This window comes from Bufo bufo, chromosome 1, assembly GCF_905171765.1.
Source record: "Bufo bufo chromosome 1, aBufBuf1.1, whole genome shotgun sequence".
Classification (NCBI taxonomy): domain Eukaryota; kingdom Metazoa; phylum Chordata; class Amphibia; order Anura; family Bufonidae; genus Bufo; species Bufo bufo.
The window spans coordinates 828,617,746-828,639,833 of record NC_053389.1 but is presented as its reverse complement, the minus strand read 5'-3'; the positions used below and the strand labels follow the sequence as shown (position 1 = coordinate 828,639,833).

At 43.2% G+C, this 22,088-nt stretch overlaps 1 protein-coding gene across 1 annotated transcript; it reads left to right on the top strand.

Moving 5' to 3' along the window:
• Nucleotides 1–18,673: 18,673 nt before the first annotated feature.
• On the top strand, nucleotides 18,674–21,831 carry LOC120989921 (olfactory receptor 11L1-like). The gene is made up of 3 exons (XM_040418376.1): nucleotides 18,674–18,775; nucleotides 18,913–19,017; nucleotides 20,893–21,831. Exons 1-3 carry the CDS (start codon nucleotides 18,674–18,676, stop codon nucleotides 21,829–21,831), a joined length of 1,146 nt encoding a protein of 381 aa, XP_040274310.1.
• Nucleotides 21,832–22,088: the final 257 nt, after the last annotated feature.

Sequence of the window (22,088 nt, the reverse complement as noted above, 5' to 3'; positions counted from 1 at the left end):
TATTAGTTATGGAAACCCTTATGCAAGCACTTAGGCAGGAGGAATCCATCAAAGGGTTAAGGATTGGCTCTCAGGAATATAAACTAGCCGCTTTTGCGGATGATCTCTTAATCTTAACCACGAATCCCAACACATCTATGCCCAAAATACTCCTTACATTAGATGTCTTCAGCTCTTTTTCTAACTTTAAGGTCAACCCTCAAAAATCCCAGATTTTACATATTGGGTTACCCCCTACGTCTGTTAAAAAGCTTCAAACAAATTCCCCTTTTAATTGGAGTACCCAATGTATTACTTATTTAGGTATTAAAATTAATGCCCACTTACCAGACCTTTTCCATCTGAACTATACCCCTCTTTTAAAATCTATGGCCGCTCAGTTGGACTCTTTAGAAAAACATTTTCTTTCTTGGTTCGGAAGGAAAAATATGATAATGTCATTGGTCATCCCAAGGCTTACTTACCTTCTCCAGGTCCTCCCTATCATGATTCCCCGTTCATTTTTCAGAAAACTAAATGCACTAATAAGACGGTTTTTATGGGATAAGAAAAGACCTAGAATCTCTCTTGCCTCTCTCATCAGACCAAAACATCTAGGTGGTATAGGCCTTCCCGATCCCGAACTATACATGAAGGCGATACACCTCTGTAGAGTGATCGACTGGATACGTTCCCCTGCACATAAACTATGGCTCCATATCGAAAACTCCAACTTTGCCTCTTCTCTTAGATCCCTTTTGCTCTCAGATAAACCACTTATTCCCCTTCCTCATATGACTAACCCTTTGATTAAGACTACCATCAAAGTATGGAAGTGGTTTTCCTCCAATTATGATATACAATCATCTCTATCCTCCCTCCTCCAAATCAGAGATATATATTCACTTGCCCCTACAGAAGTAAAAACATCTATCCCCTCCAAACTTGGATCCTTATCTACTCCTATATCTAAGCTACTGGATGGTGATGGTTGTGTCCCTCCCGAAACCACTCTAGCTTCCATAAGCGGTATACAGCCTTCTAACTTTCTTGCTATTAAATACCTTAAAGACGAACTGCTCAATTACTCCAAGACTACCCCCACAAACCTTACCTCTGGGTGGTTTGAAAACTTAATGTCCACTAATAATTATCCCCCAAAATTAATCTCCTTCCTTTACAAAAGACTTATCCAGCCTCACACGAGAGTTAAACCCTCATTCATAGGATTATGGGAAAAAGATTTGTGCAAACAATTCTCTGATAAGGAAATTAATACATTGTTGATCACCCCTCATAAGTCCTCAAGATGCGTCCGGGTACAGGAGAATGGTTTCAAAATTTTATCCAGATGGTACAGAACCCCTGATAAAATATCTCTCATGTACCCTAGCGTACCAGATTTGTGTTGGAGATGCGGTTCAAGTAAAGGCACTTTCATTCACATCTGGTGGAACTGCCCTTCCCTATTGAGTTGGTGGGAACAGATATTCCGCATTAGCAACTCCATTTGTGATTCCTCGGCCCCATGCACGCCAGAAATTGCCCTTCTATCCTTAAACACATTCAAATATGATAAAAGTCACGGGCTTCTCATACACCTTTTATCAGCTGCTCGCCTCCTAATTCCTACAAAATGGCGCTCTGATGAAATCCCCTCCATTGTCCAATGGACGAACAAGGTTGATCAAATCTATCGCCTTGAAGAATTATCTAACTGGGAGCTGAATACCAGAAAGAAATTCCTTCTGACCTGGTCGGCTTGGAAGAGATATAGAAATTTCTCCTAAACTGTCCTCTTCTAAATAAAAAATTGAGCTAGTGCCTTAGGTCACTTGGGATATATGTCAACTTTACTACTACTAACCTAGTGATTTCCTGTTATGCTATTACTCCCTTGAGTTGGAACGTGGCTTTCCTTTCTCTGTACAGCTATCACACTGGTTGCTCATTTACCATTTCCTGCTGCGTCAGGATACATTTACTCCTTGTGCTGTGATGTGTTCCTTTTTTCCTTTTCTTTGTATTATAAAATAAAAATCAATAAAAATTGTTAAAAAAAAAAAAAAAAAGAAACTATTCTGGTGCTAATGCTGCGCTTATTTTTTAAATATGAGATTCTTGGCAAATACATTTTGTACAAAATTTTTTAGGCCCGTCTGCCAAACGTCAAGGCGATCTCTGTAAGACGGGAACCTAACACTAAATACTACCTGTTATGTGCCACAATGGCCACCATAAAATTCAGGGAGTGCAGGTTCCACATGCATGCTGGGTACAGTCTGCTTTTTATAATTTTTGGTTTCCCTGTCACGTACAAAGTGCGCATGTACCTCACACCAAAAATGGGTATATGTCACCCACCGAACTAGCAGTCAGATTAAATATATTAATTTCCCTGTCACGTATGCAGTGCACGTGTGTCTCACACCAAAAATCGTATATAATCGGCTGGATCACAAAATGGCGCAAAAAAACACCTCACCAGGCACTCATGTAGAGAATGAAAATTCTTCTTCTTTATTTCATATTCTTTTTGCAGTGTAAAAACAACGTGTTTCGGGTGTCTAGAGCCTCCTTCATCAGGTTAAAAGGCTTCATAAGGGATGGAACATGATTCATAGGTATTTAAACATAAAAACGCGCCAAAAAAGCATCTCTGGGCAGTCCAATGGGAGTGGCTCTGTCCCAGAGATATAGCTAATTTGCATACAATAAAACAATCATTGGTATGTAAAACAAAGCATATGAACCTACTCAGAGGCTCAGGAGAACTGGCAATAGACATTGCAACACTTCTTTATACATTTTTATTTGTACATTCTCGTATACATACACGTAAGGGTTTGTCTTGTAGTCATGTGATCGCAATCGCGATCTCATGGTCCCATTACTTAGCAGCAATGACCGCTGCTCATGTCATGATTGGGCAGTGTGGGAGGATAGGGATCGGACAAAGGTCACATAGTCTAGCCCATACCACGTGACCACACTGCCATGGGAACGTCGGGACGCTAACGGGAAAGAGCTAGCGTCCGGGCATGGGTCATGTGATCTGTGTGCAAATTAGCTAACTCTCTAAGACAGAGCCACTCCCATTGGACTGCCCAAGGATGCCTTTTTGGCACCCTTTTTATGTTTAAATACCTATGAATCATGTTCCATTCCTTATGAAGCCTTTTAACCTGATGAAGGGGGTTCTAGACACCCGAAACGCGTTGTTTTTACACAGCAAAAAGAATATGCAATAAAGAAGAAGAATTTCCATTCTCTACATGAGTGCCTGGTGAGGTGATTTTTTGGGCCATTTTGTGATCCAGCCGATTATATACCACAAATTCCTTTGGAGAAGTCTTGGGCTCAGGGCCGGTGCTACCATAAGGCAGATCAAGCGGCTGCCTTAGGGTGGACCCTGGGGGAGGGCGGAAAAATGAACTTTTTTCTGCGTGCACGAGATAAATATGTTTCAATTTACACAAACAACAATCATAAATGGAGGGGGGGGAGATGGTGACGGTGACATGATGGGAGGGGGGAAGATGATGTGCCATGAAGGGGGGGGACTGAATGGTGCCATGGTGGGGAAAAAATGTGACATTGAGGCCTTGAGGGGGAGAAATGTAACATTGAGGGGGTGACATGTGACAATTTTTGACATGGAGGGGGATAAATCTGACATGGGGGGAGAAATCTGATATGGGGGTGATGTGACAGAGGGGATTATGTAAAAAGGAGGGGGAGAAATATGTCATGGAGGGGGGAAATGTGACATGGAGGGCTGATGTGACATAGGGGGGTGATTTGACATGGAGGGGGAGAAATGTGACATTAGGGGTTGATGGCTTACATGGGGGCATAATGGCTTACATGGGGGCTGATGGCTGACATGGGGGGCTTATGGCTGACATGGGGGGCTGATGGCTGACATGGGGGGCTGATCTGAGGCATTGGGGGTCTGATCTGAGGTCTGATTAACATTGGGGGTCTGATTGCTAACCTGAGGTGTAATGGAAAATGTTTTTTTATTATTATTAGGGATCGACCGATATTGATTTTTTAGGGTCGATACCGATACCGATAATCTATGTACTTTCAGGCCGATAGCCGATAATTTATACCAATATTCTGTGAATTTTCATTAAAAAAAGAAAATTCCTACACAAATCTGCTGAAAATGAATATGTTTATTGTTAACGTGTAGGTTTTTTTTCTTGAAAATCTTTATTTTTCATTTATAATTAATATTTTAGTGTGTTTTTTTTTTTTTACTATTAGTCCCCTTAGGGACTAGAACCCTTGTCCTATTCACCCTGATAGATCTCTATCAGGGTGAATAGGACTTCACTCTGTCCCTGCTGCTCTGTGCTTTGTGCACACAGCAGCATGGAGCTTACCATGGCAGCCAGGGCTTCAATAGCGTCCTGGCTGCCATGGTAACTGATCAGAGCCCCAGGCTTACACTGCTGGGGCTCTGATCAGAACTTCCACTGAGGAGGAGGGGAGAGGGGACCCTGTGGCCACTGCCACCAATGATTAATACTGGGGGGCTTGGGTGGGGGGTGCACTGCGCCACCAATGTCTTTAATACTGGGGCTTGGGGGGGCGCACTGCGCCACCAATGTTTTAATACAGGGGTTGGGGGGGGCACACTGCGCCACCAATGAAGATAACTCTCTCATTCATTCATATACAGGAGGCGGGAGCTGGCTGCAGAATCAACATAGCCGGCTCCTGACCTCCATGAGCGTTAGCTGCGATCCGCGGCACCTGAAGGGTTAACTACCGCAGATCGCAGCTACTTGTCATAGAGGTCGGGAGCCGGCTATGTGATTCTGCAGCCAGCTCCCGCCTAATGTATATGAATGAATAAGAGAGTTATCTTCATTGGTGGCACAGTGGCCATAGCCCCGCCCCTCCTCTTGTCCCCTGTCCTCTCATTGGTGGCAGCAGCAGCACAGGGGGAGGGAGACACTGCTTCCTTCTCCCCTGTGCTGTTGGGGGAACACGGAGAGCGCTGTCAGCAGCGCGATCCTTGTTCCCAATACGTTATCGGTATATCGGCAAAATAAATGCCGATACCGATAACATTCAAAATCCTGAATATCGGCCGATTGTATCGGTAAAACCGATAATCAGTCGATCCCTAATTATTATCCTCCTCTAAAACCTAGGTGCGTCTTACAGGGCAAAAAAATACTGTCCTCAAACTAGCGATTGTATGAAGCAGAGAGAAGATACCAGGACCACACAGAGGAGAAGCCAGCTGCTGCAGATGGGACCAGGGCCAGGTGAGCTGCGAGGTGGGGGGCACCAAAATGTAGCTTCGCTTGTGTTGGCAAAAATCCTTTCACCAGCCCTGCTTGTGCTCCATCTCCTGAAGCTTTTGGATACAGCGGCAGCATCCACCTAACCGGACACACCTTACCCACAATCGCACGGTAGAGTTGTGCCTATTTTCTAGCACAACTCGAGAAGTTGAGCCTCCATTTGGTTTGCTCTAATCACTCTTACTAAGTTGTGAACATACTACCCTATGGTGCGCCCTTTACCTGTCACAAGCAGACAGCTGAGAAGTTCTGACAGGAGCCGTTCAGATCCTCCCCCTTGAGTTTCTTTGTTTTGGTTTCTGTTCCTCACCTCGTTAGGCTATCTCAGCTGTCATGCAGTCAGACTCATTACCTCCCTTTATATTCTCCCCCATAAGGTAGTTGGGTGTGGCTGATACAACTTCCTGGAATGAGTGTGCATGCTGTCTTCAGCTCCCAGCTCCCAACTACCAGTTCTCAGTTCGTCTGCAGATAAGTGTTGTTTTAGTATTTATGATTTTCTGTTGTCTGGATCCAGGTGACCCTGACTCCCTCCGTGTCTGTGTAGGGAGCCGGTGGTCGTGTCCCCTCACTATTGTAGGGCCTTCAGGTTCAGATAGCCGAGGTACGTGGATATGCGCCCATTCACCTTTAGAGTGGTCGCATAGGCTGAGCAATAAGGGAGAGCGGCAGGTCGATTGCAGGGGTCTCCCTTTTTGTTCCTTAGTTGTGGATCCAGTGAGTCATCGTATGTTATTTGTATCATCTTGTCTCCTGTACACCATCCGTGACATTATCAGCCACCAAAACCGTCTAGCATGGATCCGGTTTCACTTTTGGCTGAACGCTTTCAGGGTCTTGCTTTGGAGGTAGCTGATCTCCGTAAGACTTTTTCTCAGTTTCAAGTGACCGGTTCAGCTTGCGTTCATGGAGTTTGTGCTGAGCCTAAGATTTCGCTCCCGGATACGTTTTCCGGGGGTAGTGAGAATTTTGTACGTTTTAGAGAGGCCTGCAAACTCCATTTTCGCCTTCTTCCCCATTCTTCCGGTGATGAAGAACGAAGGGTGGGCATCATTATATCGCTGCTCAGGGGTAATGCTCAGTCCTGGGCCTTTTCGCTGCCGGAGAGGGCACAACCCCTCCGTTCAGTGGATGAATTCTTTTTAGCCCTGGGTCAGATATATGATGATCCGGATCGTATTGCTCTGGCTGAGTCTAGACTACGTCTGTTATGCCAGGGTAAACAATCTGCAGAGATATACTGCTCAGAATTTCGGAGATGGGCAGCAGATACGGGTTGGAATGATGCTGCACTCCGAAGTCAATTTTGTTATGGTCTTTCTGAGGGATTGAAAGATGCATTTGCCTTTCATGAAAGACCTACCTCCTTGAATTCTGCTATGTCTCAGGCTGTTCGTATTGACAGGCGTCTTAGAGAAAGAGGAGAGATTTCTCCTTCTTATCATGCTCAGTCCCGGGACAGTGCAGCGGTGTCATTCTGTGCACAGGGGTCTCAGTCGCTGTCAGCCCCTTCTGAGCAGGAGCCCATGCAGCTGGGGTTGATTGCCTCTGACAATAGAGGATTCAGCCCGCAGGGGAGGGTTTGCTTTTGTTGTGGAGGTATAAATCATCTGGCAAATGTTTGTCCCTCTAGGAGATTCAGGCAGTTTTCTGGGAGTAATAAAGAGACAAAAAGGAAGAAATCTTTTAAGAATATTCCGTCTGTTACTATTGGCAGGGTTGAGGCGGAAATTGAAGAATTGTCTTTTGCTTGTAGTTCCCGTTTTGTCCTGCCTGCTAGGGTGGCGCTAGAGAGCAAGAGCATTTTTTGTGAGATTTTTGTGGATAGTGGAGCAGCTGTCAACCTCATTGATAACCAATTTGCAATAACTCATGGTTTCCAGGTTTGCACTTTGCGAAAAAATATTCCTGTTTTTTCTATTGATTCAGCTCCACTTTCTCAGAAATCATTAAAGGGCATAGTTCACAATATCCGTTTAATTGTGAATGATACTCATGTTGAGGATGTGTCATGTTTCGTCCTTAGCGGTTTGCCTACTCCTCTAGTGTTGGGGCTACCCTGGCTCTCTAAACATAACCCCACCATTGATTGGCCAGCGAGGCAAATAAATGGTTGGAGTGACTTTTGCAGAGAGAATTGCCTCATAACATCTATTTCTGAGGTTTCTACTAAAACTGTACCACCTTTCCTCTCTGAATTTTTGGATGTTTTCTCTGAGAGTGGAGTTCAGGATTTGCCTCCGCACAGGGAGTATGATTGCCCTATTGATCTCATCCCAGGTGCCAAGCTGCCTAAATCTCGTTTATACAATCTTTCCCAACCTGAGAGGGTCGCGATGCGTGCTTATATCTCTGAGAGTCTGAGAAAAGGACACATACGACCCTCAAAGTCACCTGTTGCCGCTGGTTTTTTCTTTGTTAAGAAAAAAGATGGTTCTTTAAGACCTTGTCTGGATTTCAGGGAGCTGAACAGTATCACTATTCGTGATCCGTATCCGCTTCCTTTAATCCCAGATTTGTTTAACCAGGTTGTTGGGGCGAAAGTCTTTTCCAAATTAGACCTAAGAGGGGCATACAACCTGGTTAGGGTCAGAGAAGGAGACGAATGGAAGACGGCTTTCAATACCCCTGAGGGCCATTTTGAGAATTTAGTTATGCCTTTTGGTTTGATGAATGCCCCAGCCGTTTTTCAGCATTTCGTCAACAGCATTTTTTATCATTTAATGGGAAAATTTGTATTAGTGTATTTGGATGACATTTTGATTTTTTCTCCTGATTTCAAATCTCATAAGGAACACTTATGTCAGGTCTTACTCATCCTGCGGGAGAATAAATTATACGCGAAACTGGAAAAATGTGTGTTTGCGGTTCCAGAGATCCAATTTCTGGGGTTTCTTGTCTCCGCTTCTGGTTTTCGCATGGACCCCGAGAAGGTCCGCGCTGTGCTTGAGTGGGAGCTTCCTGAGAATCAGAAGGCGCTGATGCGTTTTTTGGGCTTTGCTAATTATTACAGGAAATTTATTTTGAATTATTCCTCTGTTGTTAAACCACTCACGGATATGACCAGAAAGGGGGTAGATTTTTCTTCCTGGTCGGTAGAGGCGCGTAAGGCCTTTTCTGATATCAAGGAGAGTTTTGCTTCCGCTCCCATCCTAGTACAACCTGATGTTTCCTTACCCTTCATAGTTGAGGTTGATGCTTCTGAGGTAGGGGTGGGGGCGGTCTTGTCTCAGGGTTCCTCTCCTGCCAAATGGCAACCGTGTGCCTTTTTCTCAAAGAAGCTCTCCTCCGCAGAGAGAAATTATGATGTGGGAGATAGGGAATTGTTGGCCATCAAGTTGGCTTTTGAGGAATGGCGCCATTGGCTAGAGGGAGCCAGACACCCTATTACCGTGTTTACTGACCATAAAAATCTGGCCTACTTGGAGTCAGCCAAGCGTCTGAACCCGAGACAGGCCAGATGGTCTTTGTTCTTTTCAAGGTTTAATTTTGTTGTTACGTTCCGCCCTGGGGTTAAGAATGTGAAGGCAGATGCCCTGTCACGTTGTTTCCCGGGAGGTGGGAATTTTGAAGACCCGGGTCCCATTTTAGCTGAAGGTGTGGTGGTCTCTGCTCTTTTTCCTGAATTGGAGGCAGAGGTGCAGGCAGCCCAGTCAGAAACTCCTGATCTTTGTCCTCCTGGGAGGTTGTTTGTGCCTCTCGCTTTGAGACACAAGATTTTTAAAGAACACCATGATACGGTCCTTGCTGGGCACCCGGGGACAAGAGCCACACTGGATCTCATTGCTCGGAGATTCTGGTGGCCTGCGCTTCGTAAGTCGGTTGAGGGTTTTGTGGCAGCTTGCGAGACTTGCGCTCGTGCCAAGGTCCCTCACTCACGGCCATCAGGTCCTCTCCTTCCTTTGCCCATTCCTTCCCGTCCTTGGACACATCTGTCCATGGACTTCATAACGGACTTGCCTCGTTCCTCGGGGAAGTCTGTGATTCTGGTGGTGGTGGACCGTTTTAGCAAAATGGTGCACTTTATCCCTTTTCCCGGTTTGCCCAATGCTAAGACGCTGGCGCAGGCATTTGTTGACCACATTGTCAAATTGCATGGGATTCCTTCTGACATAGTCTCTGATAGGGGCACGCAGTTTGTTTCCAGATTCTGGAAGGCTTTCTGTTCTCGCTTGGGGGTTCGCTTGTCATTCTCTTCTGCTTTCCATCCGCAGTCGAATGGCCAGACAGAGCGTGTCAATCAGAATCTGGAGACATATCTGCGCTGTTTTGTGGCGGAGAATCAGGAGGATTGGTGTTCGTTTTTGTCCCTTGCTGAGTTTGCTTTAAATAACCGTCGTCAGGAGTCCTCTGATAAGTCACCATTTTTTGGTGCATATGGGTTTCATCCGCAGTTTGGGACTTTCTCTGGAGAGGGCTCTTCTGGTTTGCCTGATGAGGACAGATTCTCCTCGTCTTTGTCATCTATTTGGCAAAATATTCAGGATAATCTAAAGAATATGAGTGAGAGATATAAGCGTGTGGCGGATAAGAGACGTATGCCTGGTCCGGACCTGAATGTTGGTGATTTGGTGTGGCTGTCTACCAAGAATATCAAATTGAAGGTTCCCTCCTGGAAGTTGGGTCCTAGGTTTATTGGGCCTTACAAGATCCTGTCTGTCATCAATCCTGTTGCCTACCGTCTTGATCTTCCTCAGACTTGGAAGATCCATAATGTTTTCCATAAGTCCTTATTGAAACCTTATGTTCAACCTATTGTACCCTCACCTTTGCCTCCTCCTCCGATTATGGTTGATGGGAATCTTGAATTTCAGGTTTCTAGGATTGTGGATTCTCGTCTTGTCCGCGGTTCCCTCCAGTACCTCGTTCATTGGGAGGGTTATGGTCCTGAGGAGAGGATGTGGCTCCCAGTGACGGACATTAAGGCCTCTCGCCTCATCAGGGCTTTCCATAGGTCCCATCCTGAGAAGGTGGGCCCTGAGTGTCCGGAGTCCACTCCTAGAGGGAGGGGTACTGTCACAAGCAGACAGCTGAGAAGTTCTGACAGGAGCCGTTCAGATCCTCCCCCTTGAGTTTCTTTGTTTTGGTTTCTGTTCCTCACCTCGTTAGGCTATCTCACTTGTCATGCAGTCAGACTCATTACCTACCTTTATATTCTCCCCCATAAGGTAGTTGGGTGTGGCTGATACAACTTCCTGGAATGAGTGTGCATGCTGTCTTCAGCTCCCAGCTCCCAACTACCAGTTCTCAGTTCGTCTGCAGATAAGTGTTGTTTTAGTATTTATGATTTTCTGTTGTCTGGATCCAGGTGACCCTGACTCCCTCCGTGTCTGTGTAGGGAGCCGGTGGTCGTGTCCCCTCACTATTGTAGGGCCTTCAGGTTCAGATAGCCGAGGTACGTGGATATGCGCCCATTCACCTTTAGAGTGGTCGCATAGGCTGAGCAATAAGGGAGAGCGGCAGGTCGATTGCAGGGGTCTCCCTTTTTGTTCCTTAGTTGTGGATCCAGTGAGTCATCGTATGTTATTTGTATCATCTTGTCTCCTGTACACCATCCGTGACATTACCTTTGCTTTTCTAGAAAAAGTCGCCCGACTACAGAGATCACACCAAAAATGGCTATATGTCACTGGCCGAACTAACAGACGGATTAACTAATATTTTTGTGTCAGGGGTACAAAAATGGTGCATTGCACCCACAGAATAAATCGCTATAGGTCACCCACAGAATTAACAACCAGATTTATTATTATATTTCTGTGTCAGGGGTGCAAAGATGGTGTATTGCACCCACAAAAAATCATTATAGGTCACCCACAAAACAAATAGCCAGATTCCTGACACTCTCCCTCACTTCAGCTGCCTGCTTCCTGTCCCTGCACTACTCAGAGCTGAAGGGTGGTGCAACACGTGATCCAGCTTGTATAGATGCTGGGTCACATGATTCACCGGCAATCACAGCTATGCCATTACTAGGCATGGCTGTAATGGGTTCTAAGTGCCCACAGCTTAAAAGCTTGCAGCCTTTCAAAAGCTTTAATAAATGCCCGAACACCGAACTCGAACCCAAACTTTTCCGGCAAAGTTCGGGTTCGGTTCCGGGTACTCGAACTCGCAAAGTTCGGTACGGACCTGAACTTTACAGTTCGGGTTCGCTCAACACTAACTAGTTCCCCTTAATTCTGTTTTGCATGCTGTGGCCTGTTTGCCAGCTAGTCTTCTCCTCCCTCTCCTGGAGAGTGTGTGAACATGCTCCCACCGCTTGTATGTCCCATTTTCACCAGCCAATGGCTGGCAAGTCCCCTGGAGTACAGTGAAAGGGTGCCTGAGCAATAGGGTTCTTTAGCTTGCTGAGTTCACTGCTTGGTGTACTGTTCTGTTGTCTGACCATGTACCAGCCTCTGCCCATTTACCTGTGCCTGATTACACTATTGACCTTTTGCTGTCTGCCCTAACCTTGGACCCGTTTCGTACTCTGTCTGCCCTCACCTAGGCTTTTTTCTGACTATGAGTTTTACCTGTCTCTTTAAGTTTGGTTCTTGCTAAGTTTTGCTATGGGACCTTTTGAAATCCTCTATGAGTAGAGGATAGAGAAAATTCATTCAAACATAAGTAAATATTATTCGACATATACCAAACTAGCTTGAATAATCTATTAAAGCACAGTAAAAGTGACATAGAAACCAAGATCAGTCCAAGTATATGGTAGTGGTGTAGCAGGTCTGAAATATGAATGCAGTGTGAGATGCACGTTTTCTGCAACTGACACACAAAAATTGCAAAAATGTAGCAGTGTTGGATTTTTTGCGATTTGCGTGTTGTGGTAACACCAAAAGTACAATTCACACTACAACCCCATTTATTCCTATGGCAGCCCCTTTACTCTGCAGTCTATGGTCGCACAACAACTGCAAAAAGTCAATAAATAGTTCTGAAACCCTATAAAATAATATTCCATTTCAGATAGATACTTAAAGTAGAACTCCCGCACAAATTTTTATTCTCTTTCTCTGACCTGTTAGAAAGGTGCATGATGAAATCTATAGTGAATGTAATCTTTTCATCAGTGATTGTATTTGTGAGCTATCCCCTCCCTTCTGATCCTCAGCTGTGCCTTGTGACCAACTCTCTGACCTCCAACTGACACAGGACAGGAAGTCAGTTACGTCTATATTCATTCCTATTAGGGCTCATGCACACGACCGTATGCCCTCCGAGACATACGGTCCGTGAGCGGGCCATATGTCTCGGAGCCGCATACATCGTGCGCATGGGAGCGCGCAGCATCATAGATTACTATGATACTGTGCGCATCGGGCTGACTACGGGACTACTGTCCTGCACTCATATGATCATGATCCCGTGCGCACGATGTATGCCGCTCCGAGACATATGGCCCTCTCACGGACCGTATGTCTCGGAGGACATACGGTCGTGTGCATGAGCCCTTAGACTGAGAGTGAGGCTCCATAGGAATACAACGAGAAACAGACTTCCTGTCCACACTTTAGATGCTGTGTCAGTTGGAGAGTCTGATTGCTGGTCACATGACACAGCTGAGGATCAGAAGGGAGGTATAACTCACAAATACAGACATTGGTAAGATAATTACATTCATTACAGATTACATCAGGTAAGAAAATAAAAATTTTCTCGGGAGTTCTTCTTTAACACGGCAAGTGACAACAATTTTTAACTGATTGATCCAAAAATATTCATTTTTTTATTTATTATTTATTCATCTCCCCCCCATAAAGTAGTGACAGGTGCCACCTATGAAAATGTCTATTGTTAAATAGTTAACTTTAGTTGGTTCTCGTAGACTTTTTATATATAAAATACAAAAGCGTTTTGTTATGAGATAGGCATTAGTATACCTTAGTGGTCAAATTCAGGGGTAATAAACCTGCTAATTTTTATGTAACCCTCCATTATGGAGAAATGATCGCAGTGGACACTCACCACTCCTTGTCTGCAGTTTTTACTTTCTTCAACTTTTTTTCTTTTGGAAATTAAAATGCATTTTATAAAGTTTTACTTTTCACTTTGGAAACATTTGTGATCTCCTGTGAGCAACTAATTATCAGATGATTCTTCCTCAGGAGACAATGACGTGATGGCAATTCAGAGTTCTTCTCTGCAGTCCTTTCCCTCCACTGTCTTTATATACAGTATATATACCGGTAGTTACTTCATACATCATTATTTCTGTAATGGTGATCACTTCATATCATAGAATCTGAATTTCATTAATGTACTGGTATTTTATTTATCAATGGGAAAGTAGAGAAATGCAGGAGACATATGAGGTAAGGACATAATAATAATAGATGATTATTTGCCTGATTGGAGTCGGAAAGGATTTTTTTTTTCCCCTAAAGAGGGGAAAATTGGTTTCTACCTCACAGTTTTTTTTTTTGCCTTCCTCTGGATCAACTTGCAGGATGACAAGCCGAACTGGATGGACAAATGTCCTTTTTCGACCTTGTATACTATGTTATTTGTGTCCATATTGATTGATATATTCAGATTTATCAGACTCATTTTTCCATTCTGTATTTGCAACAGGCGCCTCAGCCCAGGGCCCTCTATATATCTAAATCGCGTCCCAGGTGTAGGAAATAGCGAGTGGTATAGTGCCGCCTAAATGTCTCTTGATGTGTGTCACGGTGCTCCTACCTGGATACTGCTAGACCCCAAATAGGGGTAATAATTGAGGAATTTGAAGAAATAACTTTTTTTTTTCTAGCTATCTAGGGTGGGGCGTGGTCTTGGGATGGTGTATAGGCTATATATATAAAATAATCATGTATGTTCACTTGGTTTTTATGATCTTAGAATGTTTGTATGTATAAAAATCTATAAAGATAAAGGAATGCACAGTGTGAAGGACCTGGACAAAACACATGGCATCGGTGTTAGCCCAATAAAGACAGTAGCAGGGTGCAGGAGTGCTAACACTACTCTGGGGTGTTACATATTCACTAGAAGACAGCTGTTTGACTATAGTCACTGGAGCTTGCAGAGGATGGTGTTCTTATATGTTTCAGTAGTCCTTAGTTTTATTTTCTTATTTTGACAAGTCACAAGGAAACTAATCTTCTCAGGAGTCTGTAATTCCTTTAGAAGTCAGAATTCCTAGCCATGTTTTTGGTATTTTTAATACCTATGCCTACAGAGGATGGGCATTTGCTCTACATTTCTTTTTTAGGTTGTGATTTTAGAGGAACACTCCAAAAATGATGTTCCGATGGAAAATCAGAAGACGTCCCAAGTCTTTTTCTCTGTTTATGTGTTTCATTGTATGCCCTGTGGGCTGGTCGCCGGATGCTAGTGGTGTGTATCTAGGGCCACGTGTCTCATATCTACTGGCTGCAGATACCTTGTGGTGTGAACATGACCATCGTATATGTCTCTCCTTTCTGTGCACGGTTTCATTGCCCTTACTTGCTGAGTGTTCTGTGGAGGTTAATGCCTCTTACTGTCTGTGGGCACCTGCGGGTGCTTTGGATTCCTGTATCTGCTTCTGTTGCTCTGTTCTCTGTCCAGTGCTTGCCAGTCTGTATGTCTGATCGGGGTCCGTTGTCATGTCTGACCTTGCTCTTGCTGTGGTCTTTTTGTGTTCCTGGCTTGTTTGATCTCAGTTTAGTTCTGTTTTTGTCACCCAGTCTGGTGTTCTACTCTTGTTCCAGTCTGCCTGTCGTTCCAGAGACCTGTATTTTAATGTTTTGTGTATTTCCTGATCCTGCCTGTGTTCCTGAGCAGTGTTGAGCGAATCTATATTTATGAAGTGGACTTTGATCCGAATTTGATGGAAAATTAAATTTGACGCAAAGCTGAATTTCCTTGCGCTTTATGATGGTAATGAATAAATTTTCCCTAAAATGGCGGTTAAAAAAAAACATACTCGCCTCAACCATTTTACGTGCAAAGAATCCACCACGGTCATCTTGATTGAAGTTCTTGTGCAAAATCTTGTGAGTGGTAATGTATGACATCCCCACATTGGGCAGCCTGATGACGTCATCACACACCACACAAGATTTTGCGTTGGATCTCTAATCAAGATGGCCATGGCAGACTCTTTGCAAGCTAATTGATAAGGTATTTTTTAATTTTTTTAACAGATTAACCCCAGCACTCTATGGTTAATTAATATGCGTGATCAGCGATGATTGCAGCACCATCACTGCTCCCTATCATTGCGCCCGCTACTCACAAAGAAATGGGCTTTGTTCCAAAGTAATTGCTCACAAAGAAATTCGACAAAGCCACTGAATCTAATTTTGAGAACTTCACTCTATTCCTGAGTGCTAAGGTCAGCCAAGTGCACCAGGACCATCCCAGTCCACATTCCGCTATGCATTCCGTCATAGAATTGTGTTATGGTTTGTGGTAACAGAATCCATAACGCAGTTTTCCTTTTACCACCAAACAAAGTGTGAACGAATTTCAAAATATGAAATTCGCTCATCTCTAGTAATGATGATATATGAACGTGATTACAATATTATTATTATTTTTTTTTATAAATTCTTTATTTTCTAAATTTTCCAAATCATTTACAGACATGAAAAGCAATTTCCGTACAAACAGGTAACATCAGTAAGGCATTAGTTCGGTACAGAAGCCAAAACATTGCAACCGATGAATATTATTAAAGTTGTGCAGATTAAATTAAAATGGAATGTTATATGTTATAAAAGCGTATCTTATTCAATCTGCACACAAGAGCTCTTGCCCCTCTATACTGGGAAGTCCCAGTTATCTTGCTATGATCTTACTCTATAAAATATAATCGGATCCTCTATGAAGAACATAAACATAAAACATAAAACATAAAAGGGGGGGAAAAAGGGGAAGGAAGGAGTGGGCAGGGGGGGGGGGAATAGCCTAGTATCCCATATCATGTTTAGTAATATCTGAATCGCTTTCAGATGTACAGGACTTGTTCTCATAATATTCTGTTGTATCATTCCCAATTAACACACAAGCCCCTATGTGAAGCTCAAACTACAGATTTCACTGTCTCCCATAAGTTCCATATCTTATTAAAGCTATCATGTCTTCTGTTTATCCAGCTAGTCATTTCTTCAAAGTTGTAAATTTGATCCACTTTTGCTTTCCATTCTTGAAGGGTGGGAGGGTGCGTGTCTAACCAGTGCAATGGTATAAGAGACTTAGCTATTGCTATCAGATGGGTCATGAGGTTTTTCTTTGTTGGTGAGTAGTGACTAGTGGGTTTTGAAAGAACTACTATCTCTAGAGATATATTAAAATCTGATGTAGCTATCTTTTTAACTGCTTTGTTTATTCCCTCCCAAAACTTAGTGATACGTGGACAAGCCCACCAAATATGTGATAGGGATCCTACCCCCTCCCCACATCTCCAGCACTCCTGGGATTCAGAAAGAGCTCTTTTGTATAAAAATTCTGGTGTTCTATACCATCTAGAAAGGAGTTTGTAATGGTTTTCTTGCAATCGTACACATTGTGAGAACCCGTGTGACGTTGCTAGTATCTTCTTTGTCTCTTGTTCTGATAGCACAATGTTTAGTTCTTTTTCCATTCCAGTAGATAAGACGGCTTTTTGGTCTCACCCTGACCTCCCAGCACCAAGTAAACCTCGGAGATCTTCCTTCGCTTTGTCTGGGCAGTTTTCAGCAGATCTTCCAAATCAGTAAGGGGTCTCTGGAAAGAGAATCTCTTCGCAGCTCTCCCGCACACAGAGTTTATATGTGAATTCGCTAGGAAGAATGTTGGAGATTTCCTAAGTGTTTCAGTGAGCTGTTCTTTTAAGTGATGATCTATATCTCTCATGAAATCTCTCACTCCAATTTTGGCCAGGTTGGACCAAAGGTCTGGGAATACATTTATTGGGATCTCTAACAAGTCGGGGAGGAGGTTTGCTGGCATCAGTGGAGATGGAGAAGGGGCCAAAATATCCCTCATTGAGCTCCACGTTGTGTAAATTCCCTTAAACAAGGGGTCCATGCTTTCTACCGGGTCTTTCTTAATTTTGGGGAGCCAAAGATATTTTTGGAATGAATGTCCCATACTATATTCACATAGTTCTCCTACATCTGACTTTCTCAGTGGTTGCACTAACTCTAGCCATCTTTGTATTTGGATTGCTTTATAATATGTACCCACATCCGGTATTCCTAGCCCCCCTCTTTCTCTTCTCCTTATCAAGATTTTATATGACAAACGCGACTTCTTCCCTGCCCACAAAAACCTAGAAAGGAGGCGTCTCATTTCTTCAAAGAAACGTGACTCGATGTGTATGGGTACCATTTGTAAAGTGTATAGGATCTTGGGCATTATATATGCTTTGATAATGTTTTTCCTACCCATCCACGATAGAAATGGTATATTATATTTTTGAAGAAGTTGTTTAATAGAGCCTATTAAGGGTATATAGTTGTACTTAAAAAGGTCTCCCAGCTTCTGTGGAATTTTTATTCCAAGATATTTAATGGGATTTTTAGTCCAGCAGAATGGGGATACTCTCTCTAGTCTCACTGCTTCCTCCTCTGGAAGTGTAATATTCAGGATCTCCGATTTAGCCGTGTTCACTTTAAAATCCGATATTTTACTAAATTCCTCTAACCTTTTCAGTAAACTGAGCAGTCCTACCCTAGGATTCGTTACAATGAAGAGAAGATCGTCAGCGAATGCCGTGCATTTTAATTCTTTCCCTCCATATTTGATGCCTGTTATTTCTGGGTCTTGTCTGACTGCTTGCAGAAGTGTCTCGGCCACTAGAATGAACAGGGTAGGTGACAAAGGACATCCTTGTCTAGTGCCGTTCGTAATCTCAAATGTTGGTGAAAGTGTACCATTAACTCTTAATTTAGCGTTTAGCTGCTCGTATAGGGTGAATATTGCATCAATAAAGGACTCTGGCAAGGCAAACCTACCAAGAGTTGCTCTCATGAAACTCCAATTCACCCTATCGAACACTTTTTCGGCGTCAATTCCCAGTAACACTAATGGTAGTTTTTTCTTTGTTTGAGCAATATGGATGGAGTGGAAAACTCGATGTGAATTGTCCCTGCCCTCTCTTCCCTTTACAAACCCCGCCTGTTCTGGCCCTATCAGGTTTGGAAGGAACTTACTCAACCTAGAAGCTATTATTTTCGCCCATATTTTTAAAATCAAGGTTTAACAGCGAGAAAAAAGTGATTACAATATTGAATATTGAAGCGAAAGTTATTGGGACTGCATATAATGGACCCCATGACACCAAATTTCCTTCTGCTAATCACCTGGAAATGGTTGTGGCAGAGACATAGGTGCATAATTGCAGAGATTAGGCTGCAGGGGCGCATATAAGTGGCTGGATGGGTGCGATAGTCATACTCATGTTACTGAAGCTCTTTGGATCAGCGTGCAGTGATGGAAAGGGGCGACCAGTTTTTCTCTTCAGAGCACACTTGGATTCTCAAGATCCTCCTGCCCTCAAGGTGCCATTTATGTTATGGGTTTTACGGTGCATGGCAGGGTCCCTGTTGTCATGATGCCAACACCTTGCATTGCAAATGTACTACGGGAAGCAATGATGAGGTGAATGTTGTGAAGCAAAACTGTTTCTTTACTGAAGGATTCAGATTCAGACAATTCAGGACAGGTCTTACTTGTAATGGACTTAATGAGGTTGCACAGCAATGCAGTATCCTCAGATGTTGCAGGTCTCATGGCTGCGCAGGTAAGGCTAAGAGGTGCCTCTTAGATGGTTAAGGCAATCTTTGTTACTATGCACTTTATTAACTGTCTTTAGCTTCCAGACGTGGGCTGTAATACTTTAGGCAATATTCTCTCTCAAAAAATATGGGTGTTCCCCTCCGTGGCAGGTAAATTCTTCTGCTACATTATTTGACAGGTTGCTTACCCACGTTTCCACCTTGGGATGTAGAGGTTTACATGGGTTTGCCAAACTGCTTGGTGTGTGCTAAGGCACTAGAGGCTTCTCTTGAACATGGATGCCATAGAGTCAAGTACAGTAAGTGCTTTTTAAGACTGCTCACCTATACAGGTCTTTCTCTATACCTCTCTTGCATCTGGTCTGCTTTGGAGATATTATGGCTCTATCCTGGGCGGTACAGTTTTGCACTTTGCAGTACACGCAACTCTTAAAGCAGGATGCCACACAATGAAGGTGCTACCTGGGTTTAGATGGTGGACAATAAAACTATGGGACCTGCTTGTCCCTGTTTGCAGATCAAACAATCCTCTCCACTGATGGTCTGTCTGGACCATCTGGAGCCTGTTCATCATGTGTGTACATCCTCACTTAACTACTACTCCCCACAACTCCCAACAGCTGCATCACAACTACCTAGATGGCGGGCAGTTTGTCGAAATGACCATCCTGCTTCTCTCAGACAAATGACATGGCCCCTCTCAAAGTTTATCAACTGGACAACATGTTTTTAAGTCTGTAGTAGCTAAATGTGGAGCAGTCAATGATCTCTCAACAAGAGGTACACTATCCAAAAGTATATTCTGAGAATCTTTTCATAGGGCAGCATGGGAAGCACTTTTATTTCCTCCTACTAGAGGGGGTATATTGATTCGGCCCTGAGGAAAATCCCCAGAAGAAGGCTCTGGATGAAACGATGTTGGGAGGAGGCTGTCCCTCACATGGTCAGTATAATGTTTGGATTGTTTTTGTTTGTTACTTGTTATTGAACACAGCTACTTTTCAGCACAGATCATCATACACTATTCACAAAAAGTTAGGGATATTTGGTTTTCGGAAGAAATTTAAGGAAAATGTAAAAAGTTCACGATAAAGTGATGTTACATTATAAAAGTAGGGCATTTAAGTAGAAGCTGCAATGGTGATTTCCTCATTTCAAACAATGTATTGAATCAAAAGCCAACACCAGTGCTGGGTACACCCCCACACAATGTCAGTGTCTCAATAACTTGTCATGTGGCCTTGAGTATCAATTACAGCTTGACAACGATGTCTCATGCTGTTCTCAAGTCGACTTATTGTCTGCTGAGGCATGGCATCTTCATGAAAGACGGCCCTCAAATCATTGAGGTTTTGGGGTACAGAGTTATGAGCCTCTACATGGCAACTCAGCTGATCCCATAGGTTTTCAATAGGAATCAGATCTAAAAAAAGTGCAGGCCCCTCCATTTGTGGTACCCCAGTGTCCAGCAGCCGTCCACTAATGATGCGATCTCAATGAGCTGGTCCATTGTTGTTCATGAAGATGAAATTAGGCCTGTGTTGTTCATGCAGAGAGATAAGTCTGGGAAGTGGTAGTTAAAGAATAGATTATACTTGGGGAGAGATGTTACATGGGAGAGGGGAGAGAGTTGACACAAGGGGAGGGGAGATGATACTTAGGGAGATGGAGGTTTTGGAGAGGAGGGGAAGATAATATCTAAAGGAGGATTGGGGAGTTAGATAATACTTGAGGAAAGGAAGAAGAGAATTTATCTCAGTATCGGGGACAGACCAGGGTCAGATTATATTTTAATTGTTATGATGGACATAACCTTTTATACAGTATAAAAAAAATGTCAGTTGAAGACTACTGAAGTTTTCATCATTCTTGTATTGTAGTTGCAGACAAATCTGACTGTGGTCACAGAATTTTTCCTCTTAGGATTTCAAGGCAGTCAACATTTCAGAAATGGGCTTTTTCTTCTATTTCTTGTTGTTTTTGTTGCCACAATATGTGGGAATCTCCTGATCATCACCCTGGTGTCCACCAGCAAGAACCTCCACACTCCAATGTACTTCTTCATCTCACAACTGTCCGTCAGTGACATCTTGGTGACCTCAAATATAGTTCCAAATATGCTCCACATCCTACTGAATAATGGGAGAACGATTACATTTGTCAATTGTATTACTCAATGGTATTTCATCTGTGCCTCAGAAACATTTGAATGTTTTCTTCTCACAGTGATGTCTTATGACAGATATGTGGCCATCTGTAATCCCCTCCGTTACACCTCTGTCATGACAATTTCATTTTCTTCTAAATTGTCCGCTATGTGTTGGTTGTTGGGTATTTTTGTTTCATTTATTGTCACTGTAACACCATCAGAGCTAAACTTTTGTGGACCCAATATCATTGACCATTTATTCTGTGATCTTGTCCCCATACTAGAACTTTCCTGTTCTGATCCCTTCATTGTTCATTTGGAGGTTTATATAATGGGAACTCCAATTGTAATAATCCCAACTACAATCATTGTAATGTCTTATACTAATATTGTTACAACAGTCTTAAGGATCCCATCCACTACTGGTAGACAGAAAGCCTTCTCCACCTGTAGCTCCCACCTCATTGTGGTCTCCATGTATTACTGGACTATGTTTAGTGTTTATATTCTTCCAACAAAAGTCCTGACCCTCTCCATGAGCAAAATCCTCTCTCTGCTGTATACTGTATTTACTCCTTTTATAAACCCCATTATATACAGTCTGAGGAATAAAGATATTAAGAAAGCCGTTCAGGAAACATTTCATAAACATATAATAAATGTCAATTGACTATATCTATGTATATCTACTTGATGGATGCATATTTTTTACAACTTTGATTACTGTATATGTTTCTAGATACAGATCTATGACATAGTAATTAGGTAAGCTAAGGAATGGCGCCCACATCATTACTAGTAGGTACCTGCTGTAACAATAGCAATCACAAATGATTTTACAGAAGGAGGGATGTCCCTCTGTAAGCCCATCAGAAGCTGAGTGATGCATGGTTGCCTCAGCAGCCTAATAGAGGTCCCTATATCTGT

What these genes read in the sequence shown, in the direction of transcription:
- LOC120989921 (XM_040418376.1), top strand. Translation starts at nt 18,674, where the DNA reads ATGTTACTGAAGCTCTTTGGATCAGCGTGCAGTGATGGAAAGGGGCGA. An exon ending in AAGATCCTCCTGCCCTCAAG is followed by an intron (nt 18,776 to 18,912) that starts GTGCCATTTATG and finishes TCTTTACTGAAG; the next exon opens with GATTCAGATTCAGACAATTC. An exon ending in CAGGTCTCATGGCTGCGCAG is followed by an intron (nt 19,018 to 20,892) that starts GTAAGGCTAAGA and finishes CTTGTATTGTAG; the next exon opens with TTGCAGACAAATCTGACTGT.